Below are 18932 nucleotides of genomic sequence, written 5' to 3'. Positions count from 1 at the left end.
AGGGGCAGGGACTACAACTACTGTACTGAAAATTCAGCAACTCAAAGCAAGTAGTTATTGATTTATTGATCAAATATCGGTTTTCCCTCATTTTTGACTGTAACTCCACAACTGTTGTCTGTGCTGAAATAAAATTTCTGGTGCAGTAGTTGTAGTCCTTGCCCCTATAATATACATACTTACTTCTCCCCAATGCGCTATAATTTTTGAGAAAAATGCAAAAAAAAGTACAAAATTGGCCAGGGGTGTAGTACCCCTTAAATTCTTGGCTTTCAATGAGTTCTACATTATCAGCAATAATACAATGTTAATCATTCTACATGTATTACCATCTGAATGAAAGGCATTTGCACATATTATTCAGCAAGGTCCTTCAGCAATAACAGATTGCTCTTCATGACTTAACGCGTAAAGATAATTAGGTCATGCTTGATTCACTCGATCCTATGCAGCTTGATCGGTGAATGAGGTGCTGATGTGATGCTGGCCTGATTCAATTAGCCAATCAGACCCCACTGTAAACAGTGCTAAATCTGGACCGCTGAAGATCCTTGCCAAAAACTATGAATATTAAAAAAGGAAACGTTTTAACAGATCATTTTAAAAGATACTGATCCTTACCACTAAAATGATAACTTGGAATTAAATTGGCAATGAGGGAAAGAGAAGGCAAGGAAATACATAGCAGTATTTTATGTACAAAATGCTACAAAGAGAACGATACATGACTGTACACAATCAGCTGCTCTTTGTTTATTCATTACATCTATAGACAATTAGCCATCAAGTTGACAGTTAAAGTGAAATATATCTATAACACAACATAAGTCATATCCCCTACAAAAGAACCATTGATTCCGATTTGAAGCTGAGAGCTACAGTTTTACTAACATGTATATAAGAAAAGAGCATAATAATGATTATCTATCCTATAGTATATGATATCGGATGCATGGCATTACATACAGCATAATAATAGGCAAGCATGTGGCATTTAACAACACAAATATATCCGCAAGCAAATACATGTAACACATGACCCTGGGCTTTTGAATTGGATCAAATCGTTTATGATCATTCTGACCATGCAAGGAGACAAACCAATATAACATATAGGCCTACACTATTGATCAAAAAAGAGTCATGACATGGCATATTACATACATACATACTATCACCCCATCCTGGATACACCACTGAAAAAGTAAACATGCATCAACATTAACTCTTTGTTGAGGGGCCTGAAACCAAACGTCACTGCCATGTCACCATTAAAATCATTCCATGTGTTGAACAACAACAATAAATAATTATGAGAGAGTTAGAGTGTATGCTTGAACCTCAGACCACATGCTTTGCTTACAAGAAACAGCAACTATAACCATCACATCTTCTATTCTACCCATAAACTAATAAACTATAGACCATTCACCAACAGGTAAGTCCATGTTCTTTGTATGCTGAGAAGTCTTGCATATTCATGAGGGCCAATCATTCTATATGCCCGTTTCTAACATTAACAAATCATGCACACGGCGTTACCTGGATATCATAGAGCTGTATAAGTACTATGATGTCTATTCAATTATGAGAAAGACATCTCGAGACTGAGTTTTGAAAAATATGCCACAAGAGGCACAGAGTAGGTGTAGCATTTTCATGTATGTGCTTCATGGAATGATTTGCCCTCATTAACAGATGCTGCTGAACTTTGCCACTTGGTGAATCACCTGTAGTTTGTATTACATGTAGTCTATGATTCTACCCTATTAACATTTTTGACAGGCAGTATCTCTTTTATTCATTGGAAGCAGATACTGTGGAAAAACTATTCAAAAATATCTACTTCTCAGATAGAAATACATTGACACACCTACAAAACAGCTGCCTCCAACGGAATAAGGGCGTATGCATTTTATTATAAACAGATACTACATTTACATTGGGAGTCCAATTATATTGGTCCTCAATTCCAATTATTCTTATTCATCAGCTGCATTATTACCTTTCACCTTTTCACCTGCTTCATCATCACCTACAGATTCGGTATATTGTAACGGCACGTTACTATCAGGCTGATTATTGATATCAGCTTTTGCCTTTTCACCTGAATCATCACCTAGCTCATTGATAAATTTAATCACCATCTTTACATTTGGTTGGCTGCTTGCCACTAGCTTGCTTGTTTGGGAGTGAGTTGGATCCTTCCACATATCGACACCATGCTGTTTTTTCTTGTGCGTTTTTAAGCTTACATTGTGGGTGAACGCCATTGTACACATATCGCATTGATATGGTTTCTCACCTGTATGTGTTCTCATGTGAGATTTCATATTCGTTTGTTGCGTAAATTGTTTATCGCAGATCTCGCACCGATATGGTTTCACTACAGCATGAACCACAACATGCTTTTGCAACGCGTACATGGTTTTAAAAGCTTTTCCACACGTTGAACAGAAGAAATCCTTCTCATCGGTATGCACCATCTTGTGTTTGCGAAGGGTGACACTCTGTTTGAACGCTAGCCCGCATATTTCGCACATGTAGTTGCGTGCAGTGGTGTGCCGGTTCTGGATGTGATTCCTCAACAGCCCTTTATAGCGAAATCTTTCATGACATTTGGGGCATCCATATGGAGTTCCACCATCAAAGTGCACTGCTCTGATGTGGTCGCGAATTTCAGATACATACTTTCGACAAACTTTGCAGAATCGGTAATACTTGGAGAGGCGAAACGGAACAGGTTTCTTGAGGTGGATTTGGATGTGTTCCCAGAGGCTTTTACGGTCAGGGTATATAGTGTCACAGTATGAACATTTGATTTCTAAGTTTGGAGGTAGTATCAATGGACTGAATATATTGGGCTCTGCTATTTGTTTTACGACCTGCGTCAATTTGTTGTACAACATCTTCTCTGGTGTAAGCTGAGGCTTCTTCTTAGGTCTTGGTCTTGGCAGCTTAAGATCTGTTACCTGCTGTAGTTTGGTTTTTGCCGTTTGTTTTTTCACACCACTTTTGCCAGCTTTCTTACCTTGTCTTATTTTCTGTTCATTCTGACACTTCTGATTAGCGCCCCCTACTTTGGATTTCTTGGAAATACCCGGTTTGACCTTTTTTGTTTTCTTAGCACCTGCTGGTTTAGAGGTAGTTGCTTTCCTTTTCATCTTCCTTATCTTACTACTCACATTGAGCGCTACATTTTCTTGCTCTGTCTGTCCTTTTACAAGCTCCGCGATGGGTTTATCACCTGTGCTGCTTTCTCCCATTGCTCCATCAGATATGTCAACAAGATTGAACTTCCTGCTTGGTTTCTTGTGAGGCAATTTGATCTTATCACATATCAGCATAGTAGAGGCTCTATTTGTCTTTCTGTACTCGGTTTTGTAGCGCACGTATCCCCCATCCTGTATAATTAAAATACACATAATCATTACATGCCTGGTTAATCTGTTAACATCTTAAAATTGCTACAAAAATGCCATGAGACAGTACAGCCTGCAACAGGTATGCAGAGCATGGCACAGTCGCTAGGATTCTCACCTCTGGTGTCAAGTGTGCTTTACAGCCGTTGTTGGCACATTTTTTTGTGTCAACATGTTGAAATAAATTTATTATGATGCCGACTCTAATTAAAGCAGCAGTGCCTATCGATATGTTTGTGCATTTTGATGGCACGATATACATGTAAACAAGCTTGAGAAATGTGTGTCTGATATATCAAAGCATGGGCTGTGTGCAATAAGTTAATGCTAAATGACTCTAAAACAGAAGTTATCCATCTTTGTTCTCGTTTTATAAGTACACCTTCTTTGCCACCTCTTGCCATTGGAGACTCAGCCATTAGTGCATCAAAAGCAGCGCATGATCTTGGTGTGGTCATTGATGAGAGCCTTGATATGAAAGATCACCTTAAAAATGTGTCTAAGGCTGCCATTTATAGGATAGGTAAGATTCGCAAATATCTTGACCAAAACGCAACAGAACGGCTAGTTCATGCTTTTGTGTCTTCGCGATTGGATTGCTGTAATAGTCTTTTATTTGGTCTTCCTCAGTGTGACATTGCCAAGCTGCAGCGGATACAAAATTCTGCGGCTAGATTGGTGTCAAGGGCCAAATATCGCGATCACATTACCCCAGTGCTTTTCGATCTCCACTGGCTCCCTGTTGTGTACCGTATTGAGTTCAAGATATTGCTTATCACTTTTAAAGCTTTAAATGGTCTTGCTCCATCGTATATTGCCGATCTTTTAATCACATACAATCCTGGCCAATCTCTGCGCTCTGCATCACAAAACCTTCTCCGTCTACCAGCAAGGGGCAAAACTCAATTTTATGGCGAGCGGGCTTTCTGTAATGCTGCGCCCCTTCTTTGGAACAAACTGCCGGTTCATATTAAATCATCTTCATCTCTTGTACACTTCAAAAGTCAGCTCAAAACACATTTGTTCAAAATTGCTTTTAATAATTCGTAGTAGCCTTTTTGGTCTTTATTTATGATGTTGTATTTTTAAAATGATTTCTTAAGCTTTACCTTGCACATAATTATTTTTGGGTTTGTTTCACTGTACTTGCGCTTTCGTTTAAATGTGCAATGTTAGCTTATCATTTTGCAGTGTTTTGGTATAGGTTTTAATCTTGTTCTTAATTGGTTTTATATGTGCATAGTTTTTAACCAGTGTATTTTATATATTTGCTTTCCCTGTTTAAATTTGAATCATGTGTTATTATCATGTGCTATATAAGAAATAAATTATTATTATTATTATTAAATTATTATGTAAGTATTGATTGATTGATTGATTGATTGATTCATTCATTCATTATTTTATTCATTGAATGTTTGCTTTCCTATGCAAACAGAAGCATACGAATTTGAGAGATTTAATATTTCTGTGAAAATGTTTGTAACTCCCATGGCCACAACCTTGGCGAAAAATGTTGCCACACCTTGTGCCACACAAATTGGCCAACATCCTTCCCCGCTCCCCTATTGCAATGTTGATTCGGACAAAATCTTCATCATTTCTACATTACAGTCTCCCAACATTGGAAAATGGGGGGTGGGGAAGGGGCAAGTGTAATCTGAATGTGCATTTGCAACTATCATACAAAATAATACGGAACTATCGCATATTTAGCTTCGATTGCGTGCTTTTAACACCAGAACGTGCTGGTGTGGCAACAAATTTCTGCCAGAGTAGTAGTTATTACAAACAACATATAAAATATAATACCTACCTCTGCAGTATTGGCAGCATCTTCATTTTTCTTCTGTTTTCTTCCAACCTTACTTTGCTTCTTTTTGACTTGCTTCTCTTTGTTACCACCAGTATGCTTTTGAATAACACTATCTGCAGTGAGTGCACTGAATGGAATAAAATCTGTTGCTGGTATCTTTTGTGGGCTACTTTGAAATGGAACAATTGGCCACTGTGGCTGTGATAAATGATGAGGTAGCATGAGAAATGGTTGAGGAATTGGAGGTAGCATAAAAAGGGGTCTCTGTGGAATCCCTGTGGCCACATGTGATACAGGTGGATTTCTCAGTTGAGGTCTGGTCAAGAAAGATCGTAATAAAAATGAATCTGTAAAATCTGTTGAAATATGAGCAGAGGTAGATGAACTGTCATGAGGTGTGGCTGCTTTTGTCGAACTTGGAGGATCATTCTCTTCTTTCTTAATTGATATCTGTACATTGTCACTTGCTGAGTCTTCAAGAGGCAACTCTTTATTGCTTGCATTTTTGATGACATCATCTCTCTTCTTTAGAGGTAGTGGATTTAAATCTTCCCTGGAATTATTTACATTTTGATTTTTTTTCACATTGTTATCATCTTTCAAGGGCACATCAGTGCACATCGTAGATTCAGATATATTGTTGTGCTTGACCTTTTCTTTGGACCCATCTTGATGTTTGATGCTGATATTACGGTCATCAATCAAATGCTTGGATGAAGAATGCTGATCTGAAGCTGAAGGATACAGATGACTAGTTGCTACAGGATCTTGATCCTCTTCCTCCTCCTCATCCTTCTTAGAGGATTCTCTATCAATTGTCTCATCACTTAGTGGAAGATGTTCTTTGGCACTGGAAAGATGACTGGTGTCATGTGGATGGCCTTGATGCAGCTCATCGTGCCCATGGTATTCCATACCACATGGAAAGAGTTGCCTCTTGAAGACAGTGTTGCTGGTCTTGTGCCTTCCTTACAAGACGTTTGAGATACATTTATTACCTGACAAGGTAAGGTACATGAATGTTCATCTGGCATAGTCTGCTAGAGCAATGTGGATTCAACCTGCACAGAATAAAATATCAAGGTTTATTAGAAAAATGCACATTGGAGCCAATGGCTAAATTAAATACATGATATATAAATTTACAATTTGACAATTTGTGGGGATACGAGCGTACATGTATGCTAATTTGAATGTCTCAATTTTTTTATCCAATTTCCTGTACAAAATGTTTTGTGCATGCACATATTATAATACTTAAAGGCCTATACTATGCATTGTGAGTACACAATTTACTGCTATTTACTGGTACTGAACTGTAATTCTAGATTGATTTTATTTATTGATGTGAACATAAGGGGGTTATCATTTTCTTTGGAAGGGGTGGGGGTCCAAAATATACTGGGGGCCCAGGGGGTCATAAATGTTTGGAAAGAAAGATAGGGGTTATAAATGTTTGGAAAGAAAAATAGGGGGTCATAAAATTTTTGATGACCAAAATGTAGGGAGTCACAAGATGACCCCCCACCGGCAGCAAAATATTTTTGAGCGGGCACCCTTTGGAGCACTGGCGCATGCTCCCTATTCCAAAGATCATTGCTGAATGGAATGCAGAAACTCTAGGGCCAGTTCACTTGATCATAAAATGGGGTCACTCCTGTTCAAATATGAACCCTTCTCCAGCTTAAGTTATGAACCCTTCCCCAGCTTAAGTTATCTTCTTGCAATAACAGGTTGATCAATAACAAGTTGTCTCTTCATGTGGGAAAAACTGAGTGTATTCTATTCGGGACAAGGTCAGTGATTTTCAGATTTCCTACAATAATCAAATTATCAAAGCTCAAACGTCCATCAAATACGTGGGAGTGACACTTGACCAATACCTCTCTGGAGACATTATGGTTAGCTCTATAATTATCAAAGTTACTGGCAAACTCAAATTTCTTTACAGACATGTTCAATATCTCAATCTGAATTTACGGAAAAATCTCTGCTCTGCTCTTTTACAATGCCATATAGACTATTGTTGCACATCATGGTATTCAGGCCTTAAGGAGGCTGTGTACTCTCAGACATGCATGTAGTAAAAGTGCAATAACTTTGTGATTATTCACGCAAGACATATAAAAGTATACATTTTTATGAAGGCAAGGCATCAATAAATCTTAATATAAATACAGATTTGGGGTAAAAACAACAATTATGAAGAAAATCACAAAAAAGTGAGTTTTTGGCAATATTTGTTAGGTACATCATAACAAAAAAACACTCTTTCCAAAATATTTTATTTTGTTTTTAGCTCAATCGTGAGGCTCCATTCCAAAAACAGTTTTTTATTTTTTTGATATTTGGCCTTATTTTTTGAGATATTGACCATTATAAGGCATCAAATTGAAGTTTTTAAAATTCACAAACGCCTATTTGCACAAAATGATGCCTAAAATCGGAAATAGACCAAAATATAAAAAAATGAGAGAACCGTTTCTTGAGTCGATCATGCTTTTTACGATGATCATATTTGCTTACCTATAGATGCTGTATTTATTGAGTTATCGTGTACCTAAACCGTCATTTTACCGAGAAAATGCACATTGAAATAATGGCTGTTGAAGTTTAAAGTGGTCACATTTTGCACTTTCATCGAATCTCGCAGGAGGGTTAGGAAGAAACAATGTCTAGAGCCGGGGGCACTCAAATTTTTTGGGTGGGGTGTGCCACCGCCAGTTTTGAGCGTGAGGTCTAAGGAACTGATCGGCGGGCCAAAAATGGGGGGTCTAGGGAACTGATCGGCCGGTCAAAAGGGGGTCTTGGGAACTGATTGACCGACCAAAAGGGGGGTCTTAGGAACTAATCGGCCGAAAATCCGAAAAATCTCGGAAACTAAACCCGCAGGCCAAACCAGGGTTCAATTTTGTTGCGTTTTTTGCCACAGATTTTTAAAGGAATCGATTTCACTTTGAATTGTGCATTAAATTATTAATCAGGAAAACCATTAATGCAAAATAGGTCTGGTTTGGCCTATTACGATGGAAACCTCAACAAAGCAAAGCAGCATTCAAATCAAAAATTACTAGGCCCTGTAGACCTTCAATCTATGCTATTAGCCTACTGATAATTATAGCAGCAGCCCACCATAAAAACAAATCCACAAGAATTATTTTTTTCAGTGCCGAAAAGAAAAACATTTAGACAACATTGAACTGCCATGCTTATACATGAGATGATTGAGTGAAGTGTGCAGAATTTGACAGCCATTCCACTCCCGATTTCACTAGACCAGTAGATCGTAAATTACCTTTTAATTCATTGTTTATGGAGAGCTGCAAGGATGTGTACATAATTATTTAAGGTACTTTTCCTCATATTTGGCAATTTTATTCCCAAAAGAGATCTCAAAATCATTTATTTCTAGCTAAATGTTCACCAGCTGGAGCCATCGCAATCGTGTAGTGCTGCAATGTTTATATCAGTCAACCAGTGTTGCCACTCTAAAAGGAGCCCAAAATCCCGCCCAAAGTTCACTTTACAATGTGTTTCAATGGGGAAGAAATTAATGGAAAATTCCTTTGAAGTTTTTGGGCTCATAAAAGTAGCTTTTGGGTCTGCTTTTGGGCTTGAAATGGTAGGACAGAAAACACGCCTCTCAAGATGCCGATGAGAGCGGAAATCGATGATCTGAGGGTCTATGGAACGGCCAGAAAAATTTTGGGGCTTCAGAGCGGGCAAACAATGAATTGAGAGGGTCTAAGGAACGGCCAGCTGCTCTGAAAAAGGGGTCGTCGCCGCGCACATACCCGTATAGCTGGGAAATGTGAGTGCCCCCCCCCGGGGTCTAGAGTACACACTACTACACAGCTGCCTTAAGGGCTGGGGTATGAACGTTTGGGCAGTATTTATTTTGGGACATTAGAGCACATCAGACATATCGAATTGCATTCTGAATACGAAGAATGTCATTCTGATATCAAATAATTTTGAATTTTGAAATTAGCAATTTAATACACATTTTATGGCAAATCATTAAAAATTGATACTTTTGATATTTAACAGTACTTGAAGTAAACTTTATAAATCTGATGATTTATACTTAAAGTGTATGTAGGTGGGTTGAAAAGCCGACGATCAATTGAAAATTTTGACCTTTCGTATTGAAGATATGGATTTTTTTTCCCAAAACACACAAAAAAATTAGGTCTTTTTGGGAAAAAAATCCATATCTTCAATATGAAAGGTCAAAATTTTCAATTGACCGTCGGCTTTTCCTCCCAGCTACATACACTTTAAGAATATATCATTAGATTTATATAATTACTGAGGACTGTTATATGTGACTCCTACGCCACAACTGAGCCGGATGTCGCCAGTGCCACTATTGAGATATGCTCCATCGAACTTAACAATAAACAATAGGAAAGAAAGGATTTATTGACTGTTTTATTGATTTTTCACTACTTAAATGTCAAGTACTATAGACATGATATACATCATTTTAAAGCTAATTTCAAGCAGAATATTTTGGTTGAATATCTCAAAAATGATGATTGGCGACATCCGGGCTCAGTTGTGGCGAGGAGTCACATATATCAAAAATTCGAAAAATATCAAATTTTTATAATTTGTCATAATATTTGTATTATATTGTGATTTTCAAAAAATGAAAATTATTTGATATCAGAAAGACATGCTTCGTATTCAGAATACAATTCGATAGGTCTGAGGTGCTCTCATGTGCCACAAAAAATACTATCGAAACGCAATAAACGCTCATTTTAGATCCCTTAACAAACACTATCAACACAAATTACAGATTATCCAAAATAAAATGGCTCCTCTCATTCTCAACTTGTCTCCCAGAGAGCATATTGGTCAGGTACACTTAGATTCCATTAAACCTTTGAAAATCCATGATAGAGTCAAACAACTCAAACTCAATCACATGTTCAATGTTTTCTATGCAATGGGTCCCACTTTTCTGTGCAATAATTATGAGCCCTGGGGGAGGTAAAATTGGGGGGAAGAAATTTTGGCAAGCCAAGGGGGGGGGCAAGCAATTTTTGGCAAGCCAAGAGGGGGGGCAAGCGATTTTTGTACGCATTTTAATAAAACGCTCTAAAAGGCTTAGGAAAACAGTACGAAACAGCTTATGCAAATTTTCCTGCTCACTGCGCTCGCAACATACATCTAGACCATTTAAGGTTTGTAATTTGGGATCCCAAAAATTTGGCATGTTCATGAGGGGGGGGCAAAGAATTTTTGGCGGATCGAGGGGGGGGCAAGCGATTTTTGGCGAGCCATTTGGGGCAAATAATTATTGCACAGCCCCTTACTTCGATCAATTTTTCACTAAAACCACTGTCACCCACACTCACCGTACCAGATCTAGCTCACATAATTTCCATGTCCCTAGAGTCAGTGGCCTTGCTTCCAACTCCTTCTTTTATCAGGGTACCCTTGACTGGAATTCTTTACCTTTCACATCAGATCTATCACCAACAAGAATTCCTTCAATTCCCATGTCAAAACCCATTTATCTCCAACCTCAATGAACCAGGAAATGGCTGAATATGTTTAACTTATTTCTCTTTTGTCCCCTCTTTTGTGGCTCTGTTTTCATTTCCCTTTTGCAGGCACCTTTTCATTTTGGACCCCATTGGAAATACGTTTATAGCATATTTAGCCAACTTTATGGGTTATCCTGGCTCATTGACTTGGTTGTGTGTTTCTTGTGATGATGATTGATTGCTCATTTGTTATTTTCTGTATTGTTGTCAATTTTGCCAAATAAATAATAAATAAATAAAAAAATGTCTTTGAGCAGGCACCCTTTGAAGCACTGGTTGGTGCATGCTCCCTATTCTGCAGAAACTCGAGGGCCAGTTCACTTGATCCGTTCAGTTAGATATTTGGAGAGTAATTTCTGACAAATTAGTTTGATATCGCCACTTTCAAACCCACTTGAAAGTCGTCAAAATTTGCCATGAGCACTTGCCAATCACCTGACCTCCAGTAGTAAGAATAACTGTTTCTAACTCGATCTAATTCCCCCCAACAAATTGATCAAAAACATCGCTGTAAAATTTACTTAGTAGTAGTACAGGGATCAGGATCTATACGGTGATTTTTTTATTTTGGGTGGATCATCGTATCTAGGCATTTTACATTGAAAATACATGTCACCAATGCACCACGCAATTGAATAGCAGAGCGGTACTGCACAGCTTCGCAGGTTACCAGTTGCTCTCGTCTATGTAATCGGCAATTGCAGAGCCTAAAAAATGTGGCGCATATATCATGACATCAGGATAAAATTCAAATTGGTACGACCTGTTGTACTAAAATTTACTACCGGTAATAAATTCTATTTCCAAAATGGCAATGGGTGTGTGCGATTTCTCTATGCTGAGTAAAAGTGGGTGACGATTACGCATATGTGCCCCCGGGAATCATCATCATGAAATCGTGAGTTCACATGAATTTTGATGCAAATCAGTCATACCTACATGACCTAGAAAGGATAAAAGTCAAATTGAGAAAAGCTACTAGGTATGACTTTTTTACTATGCCACAGACACGTGCAAAATCAAAATAATGTTAAGGGGTGGGGTATGAACGTTTGGACAGTATTTATTGTGGCATTAGAGCACATCAGACATATCGAATTGCATTCTGAATACAAAGAATGTCCTTCTGATATCAAATAATTTTGATTTTTTGAAATTCGCAATGTAATACACATTTTATGGCAAATGATTAAAATTTGATATTTTTGATTTATTTACAGTACTCGAAGTAAACTTTATAAATCTGATGATTTATACTTAAAGTGGATGTAGGTGGAATGAAAAGCCGATGATCAATTGAAAATTTTGACCTTTCGTATTGAAGATATGGGTTTTTTCCCCAAAACACACAAAAAAATTAGATCTTTTGGGGAAAAAAATCGATATCTTCAATATGAAAGGTCAAAATTTTCAATTGATCGTCGGCTTTTCCTCCCAGCTACATACACTTAAAGAATATGTCATTAGATTTATAAAATTTACTTCGAGGTCTGTTATATATCAAATTATAAATTTGTCATAAAATTTGTATTATAATTATTACCGTGAATTTCAAAAAATGAAAATTATTTGATATCAGAAATTCGTATTCAGAATGCAATTCGATATGTCTGATGTGCTCTCATGTCCCACAAAAAATACTGTCGAAACGCTCATTCCAGATCCCTAATGCATTGCCATTGCCAATGCCATGATAATGTCATGTGAATTTCAATTTGACTTGTTTGCAATAAAAAACATATTCAAATTATGTCATATCTTAACGTAGACCAGGTCTTAAAAGCTTCCAATTTAATCTTCTAAATATATTAGACTTACCGTTGTATGATTTTGGTAAATGTAGATGGTAAAAACAATGAAAAATTGCTAATTTCGAGTTCCGAAATAGCGTAAAATAATGAAATTTTCTTTGATCTTTTTGACCTGTGTTGACCTTGTAGGAACAGCTCGTAGGTGGTGACATGATAAACGTATGAGGGCGCTTGTCTGTTTCCTTTTTTTTTCAAGCCCGGTTTTCAGGCTGCTTTTTCAGGGCTTTTCTCTGTCAAAGAGGCTGGCTGAGCTTTTCTTTGACTAGACCATGTGTTCTCAATAATTTATTATCATAGCTGGCGGAAGTTGAAGGGAGGGGGGCACTCACTAGTAACGGGGATGTGCGGCCACATTGACGGCCCCATTTTTCAACTTCCTCTCACCCAATTAGGCCTACCCCTAAAATGATACCAAAATTATATAAATAACATCAATACTTTTCAAGATATGGATAATTTTGTAAATTATACATTGATATTTTCCCCCAATGCTATTGTCTTGTCTTGTCTTGTAGGTATACTGTCCCACGCCCCAAAGTCGGAGCTAAGTGGACAGGATCGGTGGTAGCGCGATGAAAATTTCTGTGTTTACTTGAGGTAGTGCTTGGTGATTGTTGCCTTGAATAGCTTGTTGCTGGTAATATTTGTCGTTTCTTCCGGTATTCTGAGTAATGGGCCAATTAGTTTCCTGCCTTTAGGCCTACGCAGGATTGAATAGGGTTATAGGGATATCATAGTTCAACTGTTATTCATTATTATAAATCTCTTTTTTTTTTTTTTTTGCCACTAGCTTTCAAGGATTTGAAAGTTCACTTCCCACAATCAAATAGGCCTATGCCATGAAATTTAATTTTTTTTATATCATGCCTAGGCCCTATAACTCAAAAAATGTCAGGCGACTAAGAGCTCCCGTAGGGCCTACTAAGGATTTGTTGGAGCTGGTCACATTTTTAAAAATTGTCAAAATTGTACCTGTATCAAGCTCAAGTTATTTTAGATTTTGACCAAAAATGTTTCCCAGTCTCACTGAATGACCCCGTTTTTGGTAAGATTTCCTCCAGTCTCACGGAAAGACCCCCTTTTTTGGGGGGCCTCCTCACTGAAAGAATCCCCTTTCGCCGGGTGTAACTAGGCTCTTACCGAAAGACACCTAGTTTCGAACTGTCCGCACATTCCCTTCACTTCCAAAGTCGAGTGCCCCCCCCCCCCATCCACCAAAAGGAGAAGTTTTACATCGATGCAAAGAATTAAGCGCGGTGAGAATGGCGATTGAGAGAAATTCACCAGAGTCCGCAAACTCCACACTCAAGACCAAGAAAAGGCTGAAGCAGTTGCAAACCAGTTTCAAGGAGGATCCTGTGCAGTCTAACTTGCCTGATCTCCCTCCCATCCAGCCATTATCCTGAAATGTCACCCATCACGATAGGCTTGGAAGTTGTACAGAAACTGCTTGAAAATATAAACGTCTAAAGGAACTGGACCCGACGAGATCAAAAACCAAGCTCTAAAGATCGCAGCAGAAGAAATTGCACCAGTTCTTCAATTCATTTTCCAGCAGTCATTGGACTCCAGGGAACTACCTTTTGATTGGCGGAAAGCAAACATTACCCCTTTAAGAAAGGTGCCATTATTGCGAACTATAGACCCGTGTCACTGACGAGTGTTTACTGCAAGATTCTTGAACACATAATCGTCATTGTCACAGCTTATTCCCACAACACATGATCTTGCCAAGAACTTTGATGAAAAACAACAGACTCATGGCCGTTTTTGATTTTTCTAAGGCTTTTGATGTTATCCCTCACCAACGGCTTCTTCTAAAGCTAGACTTTATGGTATTCGCTCCAAGAGCAAAAACTGGATTAAGCTTCCTTACGAAACGTTTGCAGCGCGCGAGTGTGTCACATGGCAAATGTTTGGAGTGGCACAGTTGACCCATGCATTCCTGCAGCTTGTGTCATCTTTAAGCTCTCTCAGTGTGTCAAAGACATCAACAAATGGATGGTGCATAACAAATTGAAGCTCACACATGATCATGTCAATCCTGACAAGACAGAGTTCTTTGTTATGTCTTCTCCCAATCATGCTATACGCTTACAAGATCTCAGTTTGACCTTGATGATACTGTTATAACTGTATCGTCCACTGTGCGCAACCTGGGTGTCGTTTTTGACCAAAATATGACCTTGTCTTACCATATCAGCTCATATCACCCGTTTGAGTCAATCCAGAAAGTGACAAATTCGCAATATTTACAGGATTCGCAGATTGGATACTGCAATCGTCTGTTGAATGGTATCACACAAAGAGATCTAAATCGTTTACAGAAGCTCCAAAACAAATGTGCCCGGCTGATTTACCAACAACCAAGATCTTGCCATATCACCCCTTTGCTTACTGACTTGCACTGGCTCCGTATTGAAGACCGCATCAAGTTCAAAGTTCTCTTGTGTACGTGTGTGTATAATTATAAGTCACTGAATGGACTCTGTCCAAAGTACATGAAATACTGTCTGGTGGTGAAAAAACCTCGTCTTGGGTCAGTAACCACCCGTTCTTGTTACAACTTGAACATTGAGGTCCCTAAGACCGTACATAAAATGTGCTGGAGACAGGGTCTTCTCAATGGCTGGCCCTAGAGCTTGGAATAATCTCCCAAATCACATTCGTAATCATGGTATTCTCCAACAGTTGAAACCTTCAAAGTTGCCCTAAAAACTCATCTGTTTCAGATTTCCTATGTTTAGTTTCTTGCTGCTTTGTTTTTATATATAGTGCGCTTTGAATCCAGCGGTAAAGGCGCTTAATAAGTGTTGGTTAATGTAATGTAATGTAATGTAAGTGGAACACTGCAAGGCACAATACTTGGCCCATATCTCTTCCTGCTTCATATATATAAATGACATTCACCAGAGCGTTTCAAGCACAACCACGCGACTGCCTTCTCTGTCGGCCAATAAGTTCATCTGATGACGAAGAGGCACTCCAAGAAGACCTTAACACCATGGTTCAGTGGTCTGAATATTGGGGAATGAAATTTAATCCAACTAAGTGTGAAACAATGCGTGTTTCTAGGAAGAGAAGCATAGGTACTTCTTATAGTATCATCGGAGTCAAATTAAAGGAAACAAACCACACCAAATACCTTGGTATCCACATCGAAAAAGATATCAGATGGAACAAACAGGACCACTATGCTGCTGGCTGGGGGTATTGGCGTCCTGAATTTCCGTAGAAGAAATTTCCATTACTGCTCTTCATCCGTCAAAGAGAAGTTGTATTCTACATTGGTGCGTCCTCATCTTGGATACGATTCAGCATCATGGGATCCCTACACATCCAAAACATCGCCTATTTGGAAAGAATACAGAGACAAGCCGCCCGCTTTGTTACTAACACTTATGGCAGAAATACCAGTGTTACCCAGCTGCCCGACACTCTTCAATGGGAGCCACTGAAGACCAGACGTAAAGCACATAGGTTAACATCATTTTACAACATGCAAAATGATCTTCTTGACATATAGTACCAAAACTTAGTACTCAAACCCCGGGCTCAAACCAGTTTGTAATCCCGACTCGATCTACTGATGCGAACTCCTTCTTCCCACACACTATAAAGGCATGGAACATGCTTCACCGGTTTCGCAACCTGATCCATTCAAGTTCAATTCATCTCTCCTGTAGGACCCAGCTCTTGACAAAAGCTACTCCACCCTCACGAGCCTCCAGTTTAAACTTTTTCATGGAGATTTTTGGAGGTTACCAATACCAAGTACCAAGTACTCACTCCAATCACACACACATTTTTCAGGAATACACTTTTCATTCATAACAGAATGAGTATACTTGGGAACTCTTGTATTTCTGAGACGTTCTTCTACAATACGATATTGGGTCAACCTTTTCGGGCTGTGTTGATGAAGGGGGCGGCAAAATTCAGCTTTTCTCCAGCCCCGGGTAGGAGCGGCCTGGGTACGTCGCAACTGATCCACCCCACTTTTAGCCACGGTAAGGGGAAGTATATTATTTATTGCACAGCTGGCTGAGATACATATTTATCCCGACACTCACCAGGTCTTGAACCGTGAACTTGACTCCACATGATAGCCAAGTTCTGACTATATAGTTCTGGCGTTTGGTCCAGATTTGAAATTGACCCAGTTCTTTCTTTAAACGGATCCGGTTCTGGCCCTGTTAGTTTTCACCCTAGAGGACACATGCCATGTGAAATTTGTGGTTCTATTCGAGAACGCGCTTGTGTTTTATTAATGTTTGGCCCCAGGGTTTGGCCACACGGGCCACTCGAAACCATGTTACGAATGTAAGCATCTGCGTGAACGAAAATGCGGAATACTATATGGCTGTTATTTGGTCCATGATAGCTCATGTTAAGCGTGTCAATCTATCAACCCCCTCCGTTTCCACTTTTATAGAGTGTCCTGGTGATATTTCAGTCAAGCGAAGTTAGACGAAACTTTTTGAGCAGTCGGGGAAATCGAGATCTGTAAACCTTGGGCCCCCATTTTTGAAAACTGCGCCACTGGCGGATATTATCCTGATTCAAACTCGACCAGCGAGGTCCATAGTAAAATTGCGTTAGTATATCCTTTACAAAATCCTTGCACAGATGACAATTTCCAAAACGGTACTGCTTTCACCATTAGCTCACTTTCTCCAGGAACAGGCATTGATCCCCTCGGTTCTACTTACGCATTGACAGGCTTCAGCAAGCTAGTCAAAGGAAAATACAAATTTCCTTGTTAGGGAAAGATGCGCACTTTCCGCCAAATCTCCATTGTCTGGGCGGAATAGTAGCTTTTAGCATTCTAAACAATGCTAAAAGTCCGCATTCTATTATTACTCATATCCTTCACATCGATATCATCAACCGGTTTTTTTCCGTATGATTCAATACAATATGATCACATTGCGTTATCTGGGAAGATATGAATAAATCTGACTAAACTTGTTATTGAATCAACACGAAATATGAGAGGGGATTCCCATCTTTCATGGAATAATTTTTAAATGAAAACAAAATACATCGTGAACAAATTAGGATATAATAGGGCACACCACACTACTCGCAATAACCCATTAATAACTTGCTTTACTGAGTGGTGTCCTCGAACTGCAACAGCACGCCATATCATTCTGTCCTGCATCATGTGCATGGCCTTTCCAGATCCATAACATCCAGTCCAGCGTATGTTAGAGCAAATTGGTTAGAGTGGGTCTACCAGGTTTTCTGTTTCCATGCTTTTGGTATTCAACGGATCAGCTTGGCTACAGGCTCATTTTTGCTTCTGTTTGCATGCCCAGCGAAACGTGTCCTCCTCTCTCTGATCTTCTGTGAAAGTTTTGGTAGGCACCAACTACCATACAGTTCTTTGTTCGTGATGTGCCACACGGTTCGAAGCTTCTTATTGATGTTGGATATACCTTCCAAGTTCCAAGTTTTCCATAAGTTGGTTAGGGATTCCATAGGTTTTGAGTACTTGCATCTTTAGTCTTCTGTGAATGGTATCAAAGGCTTTCCTGAAGTCAATGAAAGTTATTATTGCAGGTTTTTAGCCTCCACTCCTTCAATGATCATAATAGGGCTAGTATGTGGCTTACTGTTGTCCGGCCAACTCTGAAACCATTCTGGTTGTTTCTAAGAACTTTGTCTACTGCAGGCCTGATCCCGTTGAGAATCATTTTGTTGAATATCTTACCAATTAATTATCAACTTAGTATGATCACTTATTGTGCTGTAAAGTTTTGTGTCAAGTTATGTATATTAATGAGTTCAATTTACATATCTTGCATGCAATTCCATTAATCCATTCTTCAGTGTTACGGACTATGTGGGTATCGTCCCGTCTGGTATTGCCCATTGTAACAAGCTGTTTTGTCCTGAAGCATTGTGAAGTGAAGACCTCCTCTAGAATCTTTCATTTCTGTCTGTCTTGTGCGTCCATTTGCCACCTGTCTGTCTTGTGCATCCGTTTGCCATGTTTGCCCAAGTATAGCCTCTATAATACTGTTAAGTAATTTCGCCATCTTCGCCTTCGCCTTCCTCTCCTCCGATTTCCAGTTCATGGTTACCACTCGGTGACTCTTTGTGTCCAGTATTGCCTTTGTTTCTTGCCACATGTCCTGCCCATCTCCATTCTGCTTTTTCTTCTTCAGTACGCCAATGCTCCTAAATCTCGAGTTATGTTTAGGACGCGTCTTTCCGCTCTTTGTGTCGAGATAAGTTTTTGTTGAAGCCGTAGACTCTGCAAGTTCAGCACCATAAGTACTGAGGTATAAGTCACGATACGTCACACACATTG

At 39.0% G+C, this 18932-nt stretch overlaps 1 protein-coding gene across 1 annotated transcript; it reads right to left on the bottom strand.

Annotated features, from left to right (window-relative positions):
* Positions 1–225: 225 nt before the first annotated feature.
* Positions 226–12718, bottom strand: LOC140155840 (uncharacterized). Its single transcript, XM_072178829.1, has 3 exons — positions 12618–12718; positions 5239–6299; positions 226–3404 (listed from the first exon to the last, which is right to left on the bottom strand). The coding sequence occupies exons 2-3, from the start codon at positions 6151–6153 to the stop codon at positions 1983–1985; spliced, it is 2337 nt and encodes a 778-aa protein (XP_072034930.1). The 5' UTR covers positions 6154–6299; positions 12618–12718; the 3' UTR covers positions 226–1982.
* Positions 12719–18932: the final 6214 nt, after the last annotated feature.

This window comes from Amphiura filiformis, chromosome 6 (genome assembly GCF_039555335.1).
Source record: "Amphiura filiformis chromosome 6, Afil_fr2py, whole genome shotgun sequence".
Classification (NCBI taxonomy): Eukaryota; Metazoa; Echinodermata; class Ophiuroidea; order Amphilepidida; family Amphiuridae; genus Amphiura; species Amphiura filiformis.
Note: the sequence above shows the minus strand (reverse complement) of the source record. Positions and strands in the feature narration are given on the sequence as shown.